The sequence below is a fragment of the Capsicum annuum genome, chromosome 9, assembly GCF_002878395.1.
Source record: "Capsicum annuum cultivar UCD-10X-F1 chromosome 9, UCD10Xv1.1, whole genome shotgun sequence".
Lineage (NCBI taxonomy): Eukaryota > Viridiplantae > Streptophyta > Magnoliopsida > Solanales > Solanaceae > Capsicum > Capsicum annuum.
The window spans coordinates 185272054-185295191 of NC_061119.1; the positions used below are offsets into that span (position 1 = coordinate 185272054).

Below are 23138 nucleotides of genomic sequence, written 5' to 3' on the forward strand. Positions count from 1 at the left end.
GTACCCCTACACTATACCTGAATTTACTATGACACACTTAAAGTTTCGATATACTCTCTTTGTTCGTTTTTATTTGTCATTTTTTATTTTTTCAGGTCAACCTGTATAAATTTTGACAAATATTTTAAGCTATATTTTTTCATTTTATTAATATGCAGAAGGATTGCAACTTATAACATTTTTCATATAGTTTCTGATCATCTAAATTTTAAATTTAAATAGTAGGGGAGCGTTCTTTTGTGTCTGCAGTTTCTTGTTCGTGGTGTTGTGGTTGTAGTATTATCTTGTAAATAGCGGAGTTAGTTTATTTTGGATACCGTACTAGTTTATATGCACTTATCTTTTGTGTTTGCTATACTGTTAGTTTATTTTGCATACCATACTAGTTGATATTTACTTTATCTTTTGTGTTTGTTATACTATTATCGGTCCTAAGTCGGGAGTCTATCGGAAACAACCTCTCTATCTCACCTGAGGTAGTGGTATGGTCTGTGTACACTCTACCTTCCTTAGACCCTACTATGTGAGAATACACTGGGTATGTTGTTGTTGTAAATATTAAATTATACATCTTAAATTATTGGTCAAAGTTCCTGCTGGTCGACCTAAAAAAGTAAAATAGTGACAAGTAAAAGTGAATAGAGGGAGTATATATTTATAATACAAGATTTTGAATTAATTTAGTATATAATATATCTCCATTTTTGTTATATGTTATTATATTACATGCATTGAAATATGTTTATAAAATTATTTTTATTTGTTATTTTAATAAGGGCAGCCGGGTGCACTAAAACTACCGCTATGCGTAGTGTCCGGGAAAAGGCCCTACCACAAGGGTGTATTAATAGATATTATAGTTTTAATTATTATTAATAAATAAATTTCCATATCATGATCATTTATTTCATGTAGAACATTACTAATTTATATACTTAATATATGTTTCTCACTTTTTTTTGGTCTAGAAAATAATTTTCTTTTTATTTACAAATATTTATTATATATATTAAAAATAAAAAATATAATAATTTTAAATTGTTAAAGAAAAATAAAGATTAATAGTGTAAGGGTAAAATAAGTATTTAAAAAAGATAAGTAGGAAAAAGAGGAGAATATTTATTATTTAAATTTTATTTTGAGTTTGATTTTTGAAGTAAAGTTAAAGGACAAAAATGATTTTCACCCATAAAGGGAATGGAATAGGAACATTTCATAGCGGTTACTCCAAATACATGACCCACATATCCTTGGTGGTTTATCCCATATGCTCAAACCCTAATTCCGCTTGTTTTGTGCTTCCCCTCTTACAAGTGTGTTCATCCAACCCCTAATTGCGCAATTCCGAAATTAATTTCAATAGGTAGATGTCGGTAAGTTCTACGAATTGTACCGACTTGATTTCCTTGCTGAGTTTTTTTTTTTTTTTTTTTTTTTTTTTTTTTTTTTATTTTTTTTTTTTTTTTTACGGATTGTGGGCATATTTACTTGTGATGGAGTAATAATAATGTTTCTTTTTTCCGAGGTCTATCGGAAACAACCTCTCTGCCATTTAAGTAGGGGTAAGTACGCTGCTCAGACCCTATTGTGTGATTACAGTGAGTGGCCTCTGTGGTGGATAAGATGCGGGAAGTGAGACTGAGATTGAGTTGGGATGGTTTTGGACATGTGAAGAGGCGAGTTGTAGACGTGCTAGTGAGGAGGTGCGAGAGGTTGGGTATATTAGGTAGTTATGATGAGAGGTAGAGGTAGGCCGAAGAAGTATTGGGGAGAGGTAATTAGATAGGATAACGTGCAACTTTAGATTACTAAGGATATGACCTTAGATACACGTATTAGAGTAGAAGGTTAGTCGGGTAGAGTATTGCGGGTGTTTGTCGTGTACTAGCTCTAGTATGGTAGTTTAGAGTTTAGCTGTAGATGTTTAGGTGGAGCTGTTTCTTGCTTGTGATATCTATCATAGTCTGTTGTTTATGGTGTTTTGAGTACCACACTAGTTTGTTGATGTTATTGTTTCTTTCTTGTAGACCTTGTACTGTCACCTTGTCAGTTGCTATATTTTCTTCATTGTTTCCTTCTCCGTTGTATCTGGATTTGTTGTACTTGAGCTGGGAACAACCTCTCTACCTTCTTGAGGTAGTGGTAAGGCCCGCGTACACTCTACCATCCCCAAACCCCACTGTGCGGCATTACACTGGGTATGTTGTTGTTATATGTCAAAATTGGGTTAAACGTGATTAACCAGGTTGATTTCTTCCATAAGACTGCTGTATTTATGTTTAATTGTTTGGTGGACTGATCAGTGGAACATTTTTGTCTCAAATGTTAGGACTTATCTTTGTTCTTGAAGTGATTTCCGGCTAGCCGAGGAGGGGGTTGAGGAGAGTGAGCGTATATACTCATATGCAGCCTTTCCATTGTATATCTATACACTGGTTCTGAACTTCAGAGAAATCATCCAACTCCCAAGGAGAAACTTTTCTATTTGCTAAATGTATAATCTGGAGAGAGGTGATTAGGTGGGACATGGAGCAGCTACAGCTTACTGAGGATATGACCCTAGACAGGAAGATCTGGAGGACGCTTATTAGGTTAGAAGGCTAGTGCCAAGTTGGGTAGGTAGGGTAGGGCTTTGCTTGGTGGGTGTATTAAGCCTGTTTTGCTACCTTGTTGCATGCTTTATTGCGATTGCTTACTCTTCTTTGTTTACTATTTCTCTGTTCACTATTCTTTTGTAATTAGCGTATTTATGTATTGTCTTCTTTTTGTTTGGAGTTGATTACTATTCCCTGTCTTGAGCCGGGGGTCTTTCGGAAATAGCCTTGCTACTTCTCCGGAGGTAGTGGTATGGACTGCGTACATCTTACCCTCCCCAGACCTCACTATGTGGGAATAAACTGGATTTGTTGTTGTTGTTGTTGAAATGTATAATCTGGTCCTCTAATTCTTTGAAATCGTTTTTTTTTCTAAAACCAAATCTGGTTTTCTAAAACTCCTTTAGGCTCGCTTCAGGAGTTTTATGTGATAAGAAGGTGCCCCCGAAGCTTAAAGGTAAGTTCTACGGAGTGACATTCCGACCGGCTATGTTGTATAGAGCGGAGTGTTGGCCAATTAAGAACTTCTACATCCAAAAGTTGAAGGTGGTGGAGATGAGAATGTTGTGATGGATGTGTGGCCATAGAAGGAAAGATAGGGGGAGGAATGAGATTATTCGGGAGAAGGTGGGAGTTGCTTCGGTGGAGGACAAGATGCGAGAAGTGAGGTTACGTTTATTTGGGCACGTGATGAGGAGGGGCTCTGATGCTCTAGTGCGGAGGTGTGAGACCTTGGCTATGGATGCTTTTAAGCGCGGGGTAGAGGTAGGCCGAAGAAATATTGGAGGTAGGTAATTAGGCATGATATGTAGCAGTTACAACTTACGGAGGACATGACCCTTGATAGGAAGGTGTGGAGGACGCAGTTTAGGGTAGAGGGTTAGGGGATGAGAGTGCGCCGCTAAGTCGGTAACAATAGGGGAGCGTTCTTTTGTGTCTGAAGTTTCTTGTTTGTGGTGTTGTGTGATGTTATGGTTTCGGTTAGATAGTTTTAGTATTATCTTGTGAATGTAGTATTATCTTGTGGCTAGCGGTGTTAGTTTATTTTGCATACTGTACTAGTTTATATGCATTTATGTTTTGTGTTTGTTATACTGTTATCGGTCCTAAGCCGGGGGTCTATCGGAAGCAACATCATCTGAGGTAGTGGTATAGTTTGCGTGCACTCTACCCTCCCTAGACACCACTATGTGGGAATACACTGGTATGTTGTTGTTGTTGTTGAATCTGGTTGTCTGATTGTTTATTTGTTTTTGAGTTAATGGTCAAAACGCACCTAAAGTAGCCAGTTTTTTTAAAGTTTTATTATTTAACCATTATGTGAGTAACCTATACTATCACCAACTATTTATCAAAACCCGCCTCAATTATCAATTGTTCATTTTTCCTAACTGAATTGATAGTTGAGGCATGTTTTGATAAACAATTGGTGATAGTTCAAGCACACACCTGATAGTTTAAATATGAAACTCAAAATTCGAGATACCTTAGTTGTGTTTTTGACCCTTCGATTTTTGTTTTTTTTGGTCCTCCCTTCTGGTGAGAGTTTTGTCCTGTAATTGAACCTTCAATTTGATGTTATACGCTTCCTTTTGTGCTGCCTGAGTATGTTTTACATGCTATTTACTACAACAGGTACCCCTCAATCCCAAGGTAGTAGGGTTTGATAACATGAATATTGGTATTTAGTCAGTTCAGTTTGGGGCGAATTTCATTCCTATAGTATTTTTCATGCAGTTTGGATGACAAATTCTACATGGTTCTTTTGCAGACTGGCAGAGGAGGGAGAGATAGAGACAGAGATAGGCATCGCAGGGACCATCCTCCAAGACCTGAAGAGAAGAGCCATCATGTTCGTGAACATCCCCCTTCCAGACACCTTTGGGTTGGAAATCTGTCTCATAATCTTTCAGAAAGTACTTTAGCCAATCACTTCTTACGTTTTGGGGATCTGGAAAGTGTAGCATTTCAACCAGGCCGAAGTTATGCTTTCATTAATTTTAAAGATGTGGATGGGGCCTTTGCTGCTATAAGACATCTCCAAGGTTATGTTGTTGCTGGCAATCCACTTAGGATTGAGTTTACGAAGGCGGTTAGTTTTGTCAACCTTTGCCTACTTTTCCTTGTGGAATTACTTTCTACGCATAGAGAATTATTGGCAGAGCACATGACAGTACTGTATTTTTCTCCAGAAAGTAGTTTCTATGAGATTCATTCTCTTACTCATAAATGTCTGCTATTAATATTAGTGCACACATCCAAGTTTGATGTGGATCTTGTGATCTTCCATTTGCAATTCTCTCTGCGTTCACTCAGTATCGTTGAGGTCATAAGAATTTATTTCTGGGACTAGGAAGTAGGGCACACTGAGTGCTTCTGTAACTCAACTACTTTTAGGTACATAATGTTATCACTTCTTGGACTGAATTATAGAGTAGACTAATATAACAGAAACTATCTGAACTATAAATTTGTAGATGTGCAAACATTGGCATGATTGTGTAGAATTTTATGGAAGAATTTACCACTAAGGCAAGTAGTGATCAACAATTAACCATTGGACCAAAGAAAATAGTCGAAATTCAGCAGTCTAAGCACAAATACTTGCAACAATTGTTTCATTAACCTCCAAAAGCAAGGAATATTACAGATGAGCAGCAATGTGGTATAGTTTTTACTGTACCTCCTGCATGATTTCGTCCAACAAAAGCCAAAAAAAAAAAAAGAGAAAAGAATACCTATGGATGGGACTTCTAGTGTTTACTTATCCAAAGGAGGGTGTGTGTCTGTGGTGAGTACTGTGTGTGTCTAACTGATCTGTCTGGTTCAAGCTTGAGGGGTTCCAATTCCTTCATATGCCAATCATGTTCCAATCCATCCACCATAACCATCCATTGCCGAGTGTTTGTCCTTTACTAGTCCAGAATTTGCATTTGATCCTGAGAAAATGACGAGTAATCAATTAGCATAGTCCAAAGCTCCAACAAAACTTACATTATGGACTACCACTATAGATTCTAACAGTTGGTTGCTTCTTGCAAAAAAATAGAAAGAAGAAAAAGAAAGAATTGTAACAGTTTGTGTAAGCAGTCAAACATTTAATCATCTGAAACCTAAGGGAAATATTGTCAAACAAATAGAAAGAAAGATGGTGAAGACCTGGAGAATCTAAAGACAATTCCACAATATTTTCAGCAAATCAAAATTCCAAAATTATTGCAAACTGTAGGATGTGGCAGTGACTTAGCAAATTTGAAACAGTAGAACATCCTAATTTGAAACAGTAGAACATCCTTATAATTTGCTCCCAATCGATTGTGTAGCCTCCATTTGTGAGGGTAGTGATGAGAAATATCACAGGCTTCAGGAGAAGTTTAACTCCGCACCAAGTTTGCTCTTCAATTCACAAGTTATTTATGATCTAAGTAAAGATTGCACCAACTCCTTCCATTTCGGTGTCCTTTACTCTGTTGCCATCATAATCAATTATCAGGATGCGAGCTCCTTGCCCAAGCAATATCTATACTCGATCATTATAAACTGCCATTAGTCGTGGGCGTATCAGACTATGCATTTATCTTGCACTTTTCTAAATTAATAACCATTGAGAGCATAGATGCAGGTGTCAGTCTGTCGGATGCTTTAAATAGCAGGCAGACTCTCTCTTCAATCAATCTCCAGCTTTTTGGTGCTGCTATTGACCTGGACCATACATGGACAGCATTTATCTATTAAGTCCTTATCTTATATGATTGCTTCTGTTCTAGGATAGCATTAGGTAGCACCTCACTAACTTCATACTGTGGCAGCACTGTATACGCCTTTGCCCGTGTTTGAATGCACATGATTCTTTCATATTCATATGCATTGAAGAGGGAATTTGTTCCCAAGGCTGATCACTAGTCTGGTCATGTTATTGAGATGGTGCTTGTTCCATTTTTGAAATCATTACTGATTAATTTCGATGACAAAGCAAAAAGCTGGTATTGATAAAGGGTGTTCGCCTCCTTTTCCTTTTCATCTTCAGTTGCTTTTTGCTAAGGAAATAATTATGCAACATGTGGTATATGGTGAGAGTAAACCGGCGTTAAAGCAAAAAGCGCAAAAAAGCTCTAAAATCCGTTAGAGCTTTAAGCACATATAAAGCGTGGACTTTAATTAAGGTGCAAAGGGAGGAAAAATACAAATATTTATATATATTTAGTCCAAGATTAATAATTATAAGCATGAATGACAAACATATGAACAAATAAAATGAAAAAAATGATTATACAAAGAAATATCAATTGTTATTGTCGCCTCTTATGAGGCTCATTTGCAAGGAAAAGTATGCCGTAGAGCCTTGATGACTTCACCGAAGTGCACATTAAGCCAGGCGAAGTGCTCAACCGTTTTGAGCTTCATTTCTGGGCTTAAGCACGCCTTTGACAACACTAGAGTAAAATCATCAAATTAGATTCTCTTCAAGCCAGAAAACACCTATTGCTAAGACCTTTAAGTATGGCACATAGTGGTGTTGAGGGACCATCATGTAGGGCTCTTAGTTCTCAAGAGATGAGGATCCAGCCACCTCTATTTTACTACCATCGCTGTTTTACTGCTATCTTCAGTAAAAATTACATTGGCGGCAGTCCGGCACATTTCCATACAAAGGTTATTAATATCAGACTTGATCAGAATTGGCATCACAAAACTAGAACTACACCTGATTTTATCCATAGAGTTCAGGTTATTACCTTTTTGAATCAGTGAACCAAATTAAGTGGAAATGTGGAGAATAATTTTTTCTAGAGTTCACTCCAACAAAGTAAATACCTCTCTTAAGATTATTATGGGGTTAATGATTAACATTGCAACACTCCCAAGTGATGATGATTCTCATTCTCAACCATAGTTTTGTACTAAAGAAGCACAAATTGAGACGAACTAATGTTGCAGCACCTTGTTAGTGCTGACTTCTAACATCTACAATATTTACCATTTCAAAAAATCAATGTAGCAGAAGACCATCCACTACTATGAGAGATGTGTATCAGAATTGAAGTTTATCATCCATGACATTCTACAAAAACATGCCTCACTTGAACTGATAGTTCGTCAGCTGAAGCACCTTCCAGATAAGGAATGCTTCTCGGTTTCCTGTCAGGATGCATTTTATCTTACATCAAGTTCACATGCTAGACCTGAATGACTGGCGGTCATCGAGTAAAATAAGCAGCAGTGCTTACATGTGTCCTGCTTGAATGCTTTGAAATTGTGATTCAGTTATCTGTTTTCTTGTGTACTATTATCTGCTTCTTTAGGGGGACCTATCTCTCCTACTTCTGTCAGCTTCTTTTGGAAAGGCGATCCATTTATATGTGTTTGCTAGTGAGGCACTTTTTCACTTTGCCTACCAGAAAATGCTTTCAGCTTGCTCCGTTGATATCCTTTTAGCTTAGTTAGTTATAAAGCCCTACTCCTGAATGTAGCAGTATGCAGAAATTGTTTCCTTAGAAATAAGGGAAAAAAGCTTGTTTCCTCCATATTTTTAATCAGCTCTCTTGAAATATTGACAAGCTTTGTTTGGATCAGCGGATTCTACTTCTCTTTTATAGTGACACCCTGAAGCTTATCATTTATGTGAAGTTGGACCCAGGGAGTGCCTATTTTTATGTCCATAGTCTTGCCGACTTGCCTGATCTATCTTAAATTAGCATCTCAATCAAGGAACAAGTGAAAGCATCGCTCTGCTATGAGCTGGAGTATTGTATAACACCTATGTATTTAGGCTGTCTTAACTCTCACAGTGCAGTGTGGCCGGCTTTGGCAAATGATACCAGTTGATGTCCCACAAGATTGGGGTCTTAGAGCATCAATGATCTTAAAATAATGCTTATAAATTTGCATACTTGATAACGTGAATTACTTTTTTAACTTATCCTGAGCCGGGGGCTATCGGAAACAACCTCTCTACTTCACCCGAGGTAGTGGTATGGACTACTGCATACACTTTACCCTCCCCAGACCCCGCTTTGTGGGAATACACACTGGATATGTTGTTGTAACTTCTTTTAGGTGTACTGCTTGGCGCCGTATTTTTACATAGCTACATTTCAAGAATTGTTTAGGCTACCAGCACTATACTGTTCAGTGTTCTGTGATGCTTCTAGAGCACCATTTTCTTTTTGATCTCTCATTTTTTCTCCTTGGGTGACAGTTTTTGCTGCTGTATTCTACATCTGTTTCATCTGATCCCTAGGTCTCTCTCTCACTATATCTCTCTTTCCAATTTTTTTTCTACTAGCATCTGGTTTTACCTCTTCTAGCTATCTTAAATTCGTTTAGAGGTTCTCATGAACGTAAATAGACAGAAGCTCAAGATGGAAAGTATATGCATGCATCATATTCTTCTGCTGTAAATCATAGCTATATATCTCTAATATTGAGATATTACAATTTTTTTTGTTCATTAGATTGGTACTTGGAAAGAACAGAAGTTTGCTGAAGTGGAATCCTTCGTCACTGTAGGGATTCCATGAAATCATCATCAACAACCACCCTAGTATAATCCCACAGGTGGGGTAGGGATTCCATGAAATCAAACTGTTTTAAAAAAAAAAGAGAGCCCTGCACCAAAATTTCAGATTCTGGATAGATATTATTTAACAAAAGTAACATTCTCCTACCTACCCTCAAGTTTCTCTTTAGCCAAATTGTTCGCAGGATGCATGAATGGATGGTTTTCGAGATTTTTTTAAAATAAAAGTGATGTTTTTCCAGATCAGTTTCTACTTCTTCCTTATTTGCTGCCCTTCTAGCTTCTATACTCGCCCTGCATCACCTAGCATTGCCTATTAAATCCATAATGATTCAGAACATACACCAAAATCTGCAAACATTTATTATGACCAATCACAAAATCTGCTAGGCATGCTTACAGTGTCAAACTAGGGTAATTTTGTTACTAACCAAGACCAAGTAAAAAGTGAAGTGAAAAAGGGACTATGTCTGGCCTTTCAGTACTATGTTAGGGGAGTTCCTTGCCAGTAAGCTAATGGGACTTTGCAGAAATTTTTTCATTCGGAGCAGATATTATTCAACTGTGTTTTTCACATTATTACACTATGCTACCATCTTTTTCCGTGTAGGATACTTCATAAAAATCCTATTCCTGTTCCGATTCGTCTCTTATAGTTCCTGTCAAGTTGGTGCATCCAAGTCATATGTACCAAGCTTGTTATGGATGCAACGAGTACGAGAACCAGTGAGGGACTTGTTAAAAATATCTGCAACTTGATCCATCTTCACAAATTTTGTAACTATATCTCCTACAAAGTGGACATTCAATCTCAATGCGCTTAGTTCTCTCATGAAATACCAGATTTGCTGCGATGTGAAGAACCATTTCGTGATCACACACGAATTCCATTTGATTGACTTTTCTAAATTTTAGTCCTCTAAGCAACCGTTTAATCCAATTTTAGTCCTCTAAGAAACCGTTTAATCCAAACTAGCTCCCAAGTTGCTACTACCATTGCTTAATATTCTGCTTCTATACTAGATTAAGCAACCACACTCTAGAGGGTGTTTGGATTTGACTTGTTTTCAAGTGCTTTTGGCTTTTAAGCCCTTTTTTTTTTTATAGTTTTGTTGGTATTTGGAAAAGCTAGAAAATATTTTTAAGCACTCACTTTTAGGCCAAAAAATTGTAAAAATAAGCCAAAAGCCAAAAGTTAGGTACTTTTAACTTATGGCTTTTAGCTTTTAATTTGTAAGCAACTTTTTAAAAGCCAATCCAAACATTTTTACTCTTCAAGGACACCAGAATACCTTCTACTAAAACACATTATCCAGATATAGAACTTTTAACAGAAGGTGATTTTGCCCGATCAACATCTGTATCAAACAATCTGCTCATATGACCTCAATCCCCAAAAGTAGTCTCTTACTTGGAGTTGACTTTATACGTCATGGAATCTGAACAAATGCATGCTTAAATCCCAATGTGATATGGAGAATCCATATATTGACTCGTAGGAAAAGAAATGACAGGTCTAGTCATTGTGACTTGTGAGAAATAAAGGGGAAAAATATGATTGAATTGTGTTCTCTACATTATTATACTGAGTCTTAGTTATAGACACTACACTACCATTCTTTTCCACGTAGGGTATTATATATAAATCCTATTCCCTCCGGTTCATGATTAGAGTTTCACCATGCGTTCTCCGGAGTAATTCCTTCCACCATTCCCATAAGCTCTTTTACTCTTTTAGCTTCCCAGTGACTAAAATTTCTTTTAAATTGGAAGTTTCAAATTCTTCCATCCCAACAATTTGTAATGCAACAGTTTTTGTTAACCACGTTGTTGTGAACCAAAATGGTTCAGACCTTATGCTGTTAAGTGAATTTGTTTAGATTAAGGCCCTTGTGGTTCGACCCTTCCCAGGACTCGGTGCATAGCGGGAGCTTTAATGCACAAGGCTGCCATTTTCTTGTGTGGAAAATTTTCACCACCACTTTGTCCATAACCCCCTGCCACCACTACTAACCAACTTTGCCATCACAACCACCACCACCTCCAACCACCTCTACTATCACAACCACAATGGGTAGGGACTACTACTGTCAACCACTACTATGAGTCATTATTACACCTACCACCTCTATCATTATAATTATATCCACTGCCATTATCACTATCATCATCACCATCACCACTTTCGCTGCAACTATTGGCCACTACCATCATTGCGGTCAATCCTTACTACGAACCATTTCTACCATCACAACTAGCTCCTACCATCCGCTACCACCAGTACCATTGTCAACTTCAGCCACCACGACAACACTGCTAATTGCTAACATGAATCAACCCCTTCTCTTTGCTCTAGGTACAAGTCAAGTTGAATTCACTAAACAGAATTTAGTGTTCAAAGTACTAAATCTATAAATTCACTATGAAACAAGGCCGAAACCCATTTGAAATTTTGGAAATTCCAAATAATATACTTAAAACTATCATAAAGGACATTTATTTTGAGGTCCCTGATGCCTGATCTAGCCTTGGTATCCTGATGTTGGTGGGAGGTGACAGGTATTTGATGGAATTAGTCGAGGTGTGCGAGAGCTAACCTAGACACCACAGTTATCAGTTAAAAAAGTTCCATCACTATGATAAAAAGATAAGCTACTTAAGAAATTGTCCTTTCCAAATGAAACTCTTAACACAAATTTGCATTTGATTTAAGAAATAATAATTTAAAGCAACCATGATTTTTGGACAAGACATGTCACATAATTAGGCTACTGAGGACATGACATTAGATAGGGGATGTGGAGGACGCGTATTAGAGTAAAAGGTTAGTTGGGAGAAGTGTTGTTGTGCACTAGTTGTAGTATGGTAACATAGAATTTAGCCGTAGATATCTATCTTTGTTGTCTTGTATTGTGTTTTGATTATCACACTATTCTGTGGCGGATTATTCATTATTGTTTTTATGGTAGATTCTGCATTGTCCTATGTTGCCATATTATCTTCAATATGTCCCTCTTCTTTGTACCTGGATTTGCTAAACACTTGAGCCGAGGATCTTTCGAAAACCACATTACCTCCCCGAGGTAGTGGTAAGGTCTGCGTACACTTTACCCTCCCTAGCTATGTTGCGAGGACTCTTCGATTTTGCCGCCAAACGTATCTCAATGCGATGCTGGTGCGGGTGCAGGGTGCGTCTTAGATTTGGTCAAACACATTCGGATACTTTGACTAGAATCAAGAACAAATTTGGGGGAAAAATTGAGAATTCGATTCCTTAAAATAACAATAAAACAAATTTACGCCTTGCCTTTGTCTCCTTTTAGCTTTTCCTCTTGATATATATAGTTGTTGCTTAATGTTTCAAGCCAAAATAGAAGGACAAAGTGCGACCAACAATGGTAATTTGGAAGCAGAAGCGTCGTCTTGGAAAGAACCAGAGGAGCAAAGAGGTTGTCTTGACTCTTTGCGGAAGAAAGAGACACACAGATCTCAAGGACTTTTAAGTCTTTACTTTATTCTTTAATTAAAAATTATACTCCATTCTGTATACTGTATAATGTTACATATCCCTTTATTTATTTGAGTTGTCTAAGGAAAATAGAAATTTTAAAAGTAAAAGTAATTGGAAAAGTAACTAAAATAATATAATAACGTGTCTACTCCTAAACCTAATCCCTATGTGTCGAGAAAAAGTAAGGTGGAATATCTTTATAATTCTATTTTTATAATATTGATTTTTTTAGCCGAATTCCCGTACCCGTATCCATACTCAGATTCGCACTCTCAAATTTTAAAATTTAAATTTTGACGAATCCGACTCTCGGATCCGCACTCGTCTTGGATACTCGCATTCGAGTCCGAGCAACATAGCTCCCCAGACCTCATTGGGTATGTTGTTGTTGTTAATGAATGTTTTGACCTATTTGATCTACCTTTCTCAAATTTCAGCTTCTCCATCATTTTCCAAAAGAAAAGACCACATTACATGCTCCGAAATCCTACCTAGGGTCTGGTCTATTGGTTAATGAAATTAGAGAAGAACTTTCTTTTTTATTAAAAAAAAATAAATTAGAGAAGAACAATAAGGTCTTAGGTTCAAATTCTAGGGATGGCAAAAAATACTGGGTGATTTCTTCTCATCTCCTTAGGCTTTGTAGACAATTTATTCGGTAGGACCGCTACTTGAGTTGGTGAGAGCTATCGAATACCCAGTATCTGTTTTGGTGAGAGGTAGTGAATACCTGATATCTGTGCTGGTGGAGGTAGTAGGCACTGGTGAAATAGTCGAGGTATGTTCAATTTGGTTCGGGTATCACCATCATAAAATAAGTGTGTCTAAAGTCAAGCTTACTAATTGTGGAATGCCTGAATTCCTTAATTTACTTTCTTGGAGTGAGAGAAAAAAAAGTGGCACTGAAGCTTTTATCCCCCAACTTCTCTCTGCATTAAAGTAGCTAAAGGTGTTAATGATATCCTCCTTTAGTTTTCACTTCCTCTTCTTCAAATGATCTTTGTGACCATTTCTTTTCTCCAATTGATAGAGTAGACAATCCGTCATTACTCCTGTGTGTTTTCCAGTGCTCCTCTTCCTTGACCAATTTGGAATAAATTCCAATATATGCTCCTTTATCTGTTTTGCATCCTCTCTATTTTTGAGAAGACAAAAGTTTGTTAATAAGGTACATGAAAATAGAAAGAACATCCCAAATAAAAATACCCTGCAATACTCCGAACAAGGCCAGGAAATCCATAAACTGGTTATGAGTACATCTATTCTTTCTTCTAGAGATATGATCCTTATGCCCTTCGAAGCTAGCTCCTGTTTCTTTTCAATCATGCCAAAATATGCACAATGTTATAGTCCTCCATATCTGCTTCAGCTTGCTGGATACTCTTTGGGAAAGCCACTCTACCAACAAACTCCTTATAGTCTGTGGCAGCCCAAGAAATGCCATAGATGCTTTAAGAATAAATCCCAGCATTTTCTTGATACTCTGAAATGGAGAAAAAGACGATTCACTGTTTCCTGATTTCCTTCACAAAGCTAGCATCTATTTGCATAACTTAAATCTCTTCTTTTCCAAATTATCTTGAGTCAAACAAGCCTCCCAAGTTGGTATCCAACCAAAGCGTGCTACCTTTATTGGAGCTTTTGTCTTTCAATTCATTTTCTACGCCCGATTGACTACTTCATGGCTTGACTTTTTAATTAGCATGTTATAACAGCTATTGACTCAGTTTTTCCTCCATCACCAGTTTCCTAGTTCAGTGCATTCACCTTACGCTGATCAATTGAGACTAAATTTTAACTGTTGGAGTAAAAGACAGTAGTCATCAACCTCCCAGTTATTCAAGATTCTTCTGAGTGCAATCCACCATCCTGAATTTGAATAACAATCACAATATTTCCAACTTTGATTTAAGAGCAATTGAACAGATTAAGGAGTTTGAACTTCAAACGTTCCTCCCCTATCTCTAGGTCCATCCAGAAGTTGATTTTTCTCCATTTTCAACTTCTATTTAGTGTGTTGTAGAAATTCTTCCCAAAGTTTTCTAATGGAACTTTTATATGCCTCCTTTAGCACTCATATGTAAAGAAGGTCTCCACCCACCCTTATTAACTTCATCCTGTTCCAACATGCATCTCCAAAACCATTTGAAGAGCAAGCTCTTGTTGTTTATTTTCAGATTTCACTCTTAGGCTCCACTTTTTTGTCATTCAGCCCCACTTGACATTTGATTAAGTGCATCTTCTTTTTTACCCGCATTGCATTCTCAAAGAAACAAATTTCTCATAGAGTTTATATTCTTCTCCACTGCTGCAGGCATAGAGAATAGAGACATCAGGTAGGTTGGCATTCCATCTACCACACCATTTATTAGTGTGAGTTTGCCCTCCATAGATACGTATCGTTTCTTCCGTAGAATAATCTAATTAGCACGCCTATCCAGAACTCGTTGCCAAATTTTCTGATCTTCCTCTTCCAACCGAAGGAAACCCTATATATACTGTAGGAAATTTCTCCACCTTACTCCCGGGAATTTAGCCAAGTCCTCAATAATATCATCTGCATACTGAACATATTGGCAACCTGGTGCACTAAATTCCCTTCTATGCGCGGGTTCTGGGAAGGTCCGGACCACAAGGGTCTGTTGTACGTAGCCTTACCCCACATTTCTGCAAGAGGCTGTTTCGGCGGACATGGCTCCAAGGCTCCCCTTTAATCTAAGGCTACCCTTCATACTAAACAAACAGCTCTTATCCAAATTTATCCTTAATCCAGTAACTGCTTCAGATATCAACAGAACTCCTTTGAGATACGAGTACTTACTCTTTCTTTGCATCTTCAATCAGTTCCCCTTTAATTTCTATTTTATCAGAAGAGTTGTATCTTTTATGGAATTAGCCATTCTCAGAGTCTTGTATTTTTATCCCCTTGCTGAAGTCACAAATATCTCTCTGAAATCTCTTCCGCTCTTGCTATTTTCTTGAACTCCGTTCATTGTCTATTTTCACCTGACCCTCGATGACTAGTGCATGAATTGTGTCATTGACTAGTTTACGAGGAATATGCATCTATCTGTCAATTTAAACTTGTTCGGTCTTATATCTATACTCTCTTTAAATGGTTGAACCTGAATAAGGTTCGTAACAGAATACCTTTACTAATTAAAAGAAAAATAAGGCTCGTATGCTACTTGTTCTAAGCTATTCAAACTTCTCTCCTTTATCAAGTAGGTGCAGTGATTTTTGGAGTCATGCCAAGGTATAAGTGCTATTTTATGTACATGCTTAATGATTATTAAGATCCCAATTTCTTGTTTTTGTTTTTTAAGTTGAGATCTTGCTTCGCATTCGTTGTTGTTTCCAAATTGCTGATTATTAGTTTTTTTGATAGGAAACTTATGGGGAGGTTTTGTGAAATGGATCCAGTTTTCTTCTTTATCTCTTCTCCTTTGTTCTTCTGGAACCAATTCAAAGAGCTGTACAAGTTTGCCTTAAGAAATGGACAGAGTTTTCCATGTTTTTAGGATTTTCTTTGTTTCTAATATGCATATGACTTTGATCCAGTGATCCTCCTCTTTCTCTGTTGTGCATATCCTCTATTGCTCATTGTTGTCAGCGTGAATTTGGTTGAGGTCGCAATAGTGTTGTTATCCTTTTCAGTTCCCAATCAAAAGAGCTTCTTCTAAAAGATATCTCCTACTCATTCGATAGACATCTTTAATAATTGCAATTCTGATATCCTAGTCAAAATATGAGATGGTTTTGATTTGATATCGTTTTGCTTCATTTTTATTCAACTCACTGTGTTTTTTTCCAATTCCTTTACCCAAATAATCACTGTTCGGGTTATTTTACTTGCTCTCGGAATATATAGATATATATATGTGTGTGTGCATTCATGCATATGCTTTTGAAGTAGAATTTGTTCCTTCAATATGTCTACAGAGGATGTGTTGTTGTCCTGTAACTTGAAACATCTCTAGAGATTCATGATAATCTAGGGGCTAAAATAGAAGATATATGTTGTTGGTTTTGTCTTCTTCGAAATGCATAAACACTCTTGTGGCTTGTGTGTTAGCTGAAACTTGTGCTTTAACAATTTTCCTATAAGTTGACCAGTTGAGTATCAGAAAGGTAATTGAAAGCTGTGAGTGAATTTAACAAGTAAAATTTTGTGTGTGTTACTATCATATCTTCTGTAAGAATTGGTTTTATAATCAGGGGCAAATCGTAAAGTTACTTCACTTCTGCATCAATAATAATGTAATATTTTGCATTTGTTCTATCAGAAGAATGTTTGGCTTCTGTTAAAACACATATCTAATTCAGTGGTAAGGACTTCTCGTTTTGTCTTTGTACTTAAAAAAGAGGGTCCATTAAATGAAGTGCATTCGTTTTTAAGTCATGATGCTGCAACCTATTCCTGAAAGGACCTGGTTTCTGCACCTGTAACGGATATGAGCCTGGAAGTTACGCCACTCCCAACTTGTTTAAGTTAGACTATTTCTATCTAGTTGATTGCATTTGTCCTGTCCTGTACGTATGTTTGTTTTTGTCTGTGTTCCGCTTCAACATCTCACTTCCAGATTCTTGCTGCAATAATCAGACTACCTTTGTGAAGATAATGTAGTGTTACAGCATTGGAAAATGTACAGCAAGAACAGCAATCAGTTTGAATTTTGATGGTTTTGATTGATGCTTCATGTAGGTCACAAATAGGGAGATTTGTGTTACTAAGTTCGTCGACTAATGGGTTACTTCTCTTGGTGTTGTACTTGTCAGAATTGATACAGCAACTCCCTATAAATGATTATTACTTACTGGTGAAAAATTTAATCTATATGCCAGTAAATTCACCTCTTTATTCTTTTCTTGATCTAAAAATCTATCAAGAAAAAATGGCAACATTTCTGCTCTAAATAGGGTTTTATATCACAGGACAAATCATCACCAGCACCACCACGGGATGCAGAGTATTTTCCACGTCGAGATGAACGTCCCATGATAAGAAGATCTCCATTTCCGCAAAGGGATTTGAGGAGTCGCCACTCTACTCCTGACCTTCCACCATATCCAGACAAATCAAAGTTAGATGATAAGAGTGGAGAACCCAGTGAAGTTTTGTGGATTGGGTTTCCTGCGCAGCTGAGGGTAGATGAATTTATTTTGCGAAAAGCCTTTTCCCCATTTGGACAGATAGATAAGATTACTGCATTTCCTGGGAGAACTTATGCCTTTGTTCGATACAAGAATGTGATGGCAGCTTGCAGGGCAAAAGAAGTATTACAAGGAAAATTATTTGACAATCCTCGTGTACATATTTGTTTTGCCCGGGCGGAATCTGGAACTCCCAACAAGGAAAGGAGCTCAATGAATGATTCACCAGCCTCACGTTTGAGATCACATGGGCACATTGGTTCTTCTGAGAACCTTCGACATGATAGGAACTTTGGTAGTGTTCCTGGAGATCATGGCATGAGGTCTCCAAGGTTTCACTCAGATATGGATCCTGGTGATTCTCGTCTTGTTAGTTTTGGCAGAAAGGGTAATTCATGGGCAGGTGAAGATGGTACACTTGATAGAAGGAGATTTCCTGTTATAGATTCTGAACTGGGACATGGGGACAATGCTTACAATCAGCATAGTCCTCCAAGGAAAAGAGCTGTAGACATCCGTGAGTTTTCTCCTCAACGGTTCCCTAGACAAGATCCGTTCTATGATGATTCATGGGACTTGCCTGAGGATCCTTTGGTCTTTCATGAAGCTAAGAAACTGAAAACCAGCTCCTATTTTCCTGAAAATGAGCTTCCAGAATATCCTTTCAATGATATGGAACCAGCAAGACAAAGGGGGTACCATGAGTTTTCCCAAACTGAGGTGCTTGATAAAAACTTTGATTCTGGATCTCTTGTTCATAGACAGATTCCTGAGCGGATGATGAACACCAATGTACCTTACCCGGAGGAGAACGACCAGTGGAATTCACGTTTTGATGGTTTTAAGGTGGGCTCTGGTCAATTGGCTTCAAATGCTGAGCAGAAAAGGTTGACTCCTGAACCACATCCCTCATCCAAGAGTGCTGAGTGGAAATGGGAAGGTACTATTGCTAAGGGAGGAACTGTTGTCTGTCAGGCTCGATGCTTTCCTGTGGGCAAACCTCTAGACATGATCTTGTAAGTAATCACATGTTTTATGGGAAGTTAATGCTTCCATAGACATTAATTTCTGATCTAATGCGCACAAGAAGTTGAAATTAGAACTGATAGGCGACTTCAGTTAGAAATGAAAGCTTTTTAAACTGCAGGGATCCTTTCCTTGGACATTTGAGTTGAAGCCCTTCCTAACATATAAATCTCAATGCAAATATACTCTGCTATAACTGATAAAATCATGCTAGTCCATGGAGCTCATGTTGTATAATAGTTGTAGTTTTCTGTATGTGCTTTTGAATTAACTTTAAAATGGTTGGATTACACTGGGTATGTTGTTGTTTTATGTTTGGATTGGTAAGCTCAACAATCTGGTCTACAGCACTTTAGAGAAATTTAACAAGTCTTATTTAGCTTACTGATGATTTAATAACACAAATAAATAACAATATTTAGCCTTTGCTCAAGTTAAATATAATCATTATGTGGTTATCAAAAAATATAATCATTATGCGTCTGTGATTGAAAATAAATTGTAATAGAACTCTGCTACTGTGTATTCGTTGGTGAAATCAGTGCTTTATATCCCTGTTAGGTAGAAGTGTATTTTCTTGATTAGCATATTTCTTATCTTAGGAGCTCGGAATAGAAAAGTGATGGTGTTTACGAACATTTGATGGTCAGCTTTACCCATTTAAGGAGATCCAGAGATTGAATTTTACTCCTAGCCCTTTCGAGGACAATTATCTTTTCTCTTGTATGGAGTAGAAAAATTTTTGTTCATGATATCAACTATCAAGTACATGGGAAGGATATAGAATGGTACTTGTGTAGCAAGACTTGTTTCAACTCTCTTCATCCTAGGCATTATGAGTGTCTAGTCTTCTCAGACATTTGTTCACAGGGTTTTTGGGATCTATGGTTACACTTTAAGCAAAAACTGAGCGACGTCTTAGGTTGAAAACTTTTTGTTCCACGTGTTGAGAATAGCGCTTAATTGTTTTTCCTTCATTGAGTTTGCAATGGTTCAATTCTCCAGACCGGTCTACTTGGACTGCACAGCAAGGACTAGTTTAGACATGCTTGCAAAGCATTACTATCAAGCTGCTGGTTCTTGGGTTGTCTTCTTTGTTCCAGCTACTGATGCTGACATGGCATTTTACAACGAATTCATGAATTATCTTGGTGAGAAGCAGCGAGCTGCTGTGGCTAAATTGGATGATAGGAACACTATGTTTCTTGTACCTCCTTCTGACTTCTCTGAGAAGGTCCTTAAAGTACCAGGAAAACTGAGCATCTCTGGTGTTGTTTTAAGATTAGAACCTCCTGCTTCCAGTTATGGATCTCACCCTGAGAAGAATGAAACTAGTATTACCAGTTTCCAGGGCATCACATCGTTTCCCAAGCCGATATCGCCTTCTGGGCCTAATCTCGCACTTATATCTTACACAGCTACTCAGAGACCTGGAATCAGCAATACGTCGTATCCTGGGATGGATACTGGACCTCCAGCTGCTTCATTTTCAAGCTCTCTTCAGCCAGGTGGCAACTTTTCTGAGTCATTTAGTGGAGACAGGCATAATTACATGGTCAATCAGCAGTACCCTGCCATGGGACAGAACTGGCCTTCCCATGAAATGCAGAACCCAAATCCTAGTGTCAGCAATATCGTCTCACAATCATCCAGAAATGATCCTACCATTGGTCAGGGGTATAACCCGGCCATGCCTGGTACTGGGCAGGAGAGTTCTAGCATCTATAGGGGTGAAGTTTCAAGTATCCATTCAAATGGTAATAATAGACCTCCGGAGGCAAAGACACCAGCTGCACCTTTTCAATCAGAACAACTTGCATCGCTAGTCTCGTCACTTCTTGGGCAGCAGAGGCAATCAGGGGTTGCTTCAACAGGACAAGATTCTAGACAACCAGGCACTGCTTACTTGCCTGACAACTCATACAGGACACCTCAGAATATTCCATTCTCAAACAATCAGCCTGTTGATCATTCATCATCACAGTTTGGTCAAATGCAACAAATGCTTCAGCAACTGCGACAACAGCAGCAGTCAATGACGAGTTTGCCAGGACCACCTCCAAGAGAGCTTCAGCACGGCACTAACTTGAGCCAACTGCAAACTGCAGCCAATGAGGAAACAGACCCAGAGAAACGCTTGCAGGCAACATTACAATTGGCAACAGTTCTTCTTCATCAAATTAAACAAGGTAAATCATAAGTCAAATATGTACCCAAGTAGGTCAATAATCACTATGTATTTCGATGCATGTATATGCGATAAGTGTCTTCTTCGTGCTGTACTTTCACATCTGACCTGTTGCTAAGAAACTTACTGTGGTATTCTGTTCCTACAAATTTCTGTAACTTTCTCAGTAGTGCTTGTTAAAATTGTCGCATCAATCTAGGAATGTCTTTTTTTTTTTTTTTTTTTTTTATGTTTGTTTTTTTGTTGATGAGTACTAATGTTGTTTGTTTTTTTGTTGATGAGTACTAATGTTGGATAATGACTTCCTCCACGCATGGGATTGCATTAAAATCTTTTTTTTTTTTTTTTTTTCTCACATCAAGCTTATAAAATAAAATACTCCTTATTTTAGTGATAAAAATATGGAGGACATTTTATGCACTTTGCTTTTGAGGCTAAATTGAGCCAGTACTTTAAATAAACAAACAGAACATTAAGTTGCCTCAGCTAATATCTTCCTAGCTTCTTCATCAAGTAACACATTGTCAGAAGTATTTTGCCCGTAAATCTTCATTAACGAACCAAATCTTCTTTTATACTATTTGGTCATTTAGAAGGTAAGTACATATAGGAGCTAGGAATAGTTGATATGCTCGCTTTATTGTGAAATATCAGATTGACATGTTTTGCCATATGTACCTACATATTCCGTTGAGTAAGATTTAACAATAGGTTTGATCTATTGACATGTTACATCATACGTACCTACATATTCCGTTGAGTAGGATTTAACAATAGGTTTGATCGATCACCCTTATAAGTTGCGGTGAGTTATAAAAATAAGAGCTTGAATACCCCACATAAGTACTTCAAAGAGCTATGCTATCATGGAAAAGACGAGACATTTATTATCTTTATACCGAACCACGTTATACTTATGATTCAGTGATATTGTAGACCCTTTTTAAATTAATATTGTTGAGATCATGAAATATTATTATTTTATAGAGGTATTATTTAATCGATAAATTAATATTTATTAATTTAAAGAGTGTTTTTGAAATTTAATGAAAGTTAAATTTTGATTACATCATAATCATTGTATCTTACTAATTTACGTTCATATTTATTGAATTAATATAAAAAGTAAATTTATTATGGAGAAATTACATAAAGTAGCATACTTAAAACTATAATTATAATAACAATATTTTTGTAAAATTACAGTTTATAGCAAGAGTAACATTATTTTGCCCATTAACTAGACAAACATCTGTTTTACTTTCACTACTTTACCTTTTCCTATTTTCACTCCCTCCAATATAGCCACTATTTCACTTCTCCCAATATAGCCACTATTTCACTCCCCCCGATATAGCCGTATATTCTATCCTTTTTTTTCATCTTATTTTTTTGTCATTTTATTTATTTATTTTTTTTTATTTTTTTTCTTTTCATTTTATTGTCTCTCTTCTATTTCTCTTCTTTTTTTCTTTTTCCTTTTCTTTCTCATATTTGAAGATTATTATCTTCATGATCTTTAAAATTTTAAAATAAAACATCATTTTTTTCTCTCTTTCACTCTCTTATATCTCTAACTTTTTTCTTGTTATTTTTTTTTAATCTTATTTTTTTATTATTTTATTTTTTTATTTTTATTTCTTTTTCTTTTTCATTTTTTCTTTCCACTTTATTTTCTCTCTTCTATTTTTCTTTTTTCTTTTTTTACTTTTTTTCTTTTTCGTTTTTTTTTTTTCATTTCTTATATCTTTTTTTTTCTTTTCCTATTTTCGTTTTCTTCTTCTTTTTTTCTATTGTTTTTTGTTTCTCTTTTTTTTTTCTTTTATTTTTACACTTCTATTTCTAGATTCTATTTCTCTTTCTTGTTTTTTTCTTTTTCACTTCTTTTTTTTTTCTTTTTCTATTTTTTTGATGTTTTTTTTTTACTCTTCTATCTCCAACTTTTATTTTTAAAAGACAAATATGTATATCATATACACATATTCAAAAAATATACAAAATACATAGCCATACAGACCTGGATAGGTATTTACAGGACAACATACATATGTATTTGCATATGTATTTACAAAAATACATATCTTACTCATATGTATATATAAACATATAGGACACAAAATTTCTATAACAAAAAGGACAACTATA

General features: G+C 36.7%; 1 protein-coding gene across 1 annotated transcript; it reads left to right on the forward strand.

Annotated features, from left to right (window-relative positions):
- The first annotated feature begins 1158 nt into the window (after window positions 1-1158).
- Window positions 1159-21187, forward strand: LOC107854751 (flowering time control protein FPA). The gene is made up of 4 exons (XM_016699752.2): window positions 1159-1373; window positions 4366-4686; window positions 17561-18795; window positions 19811-21187. Exons 1-4 carry the CDS (start codon window positions 1368-1370, stop codon window positions 21003-21005), a joined length of 2757 nt encoding a protein of 918 aa, XP_016555238.1. The 5' UTR covers window positions 1159-1367; the 3' UTR covers window positions 21006-21187.
- Window positions 21188-23138: the final 1951 nt, after the last annotated feature.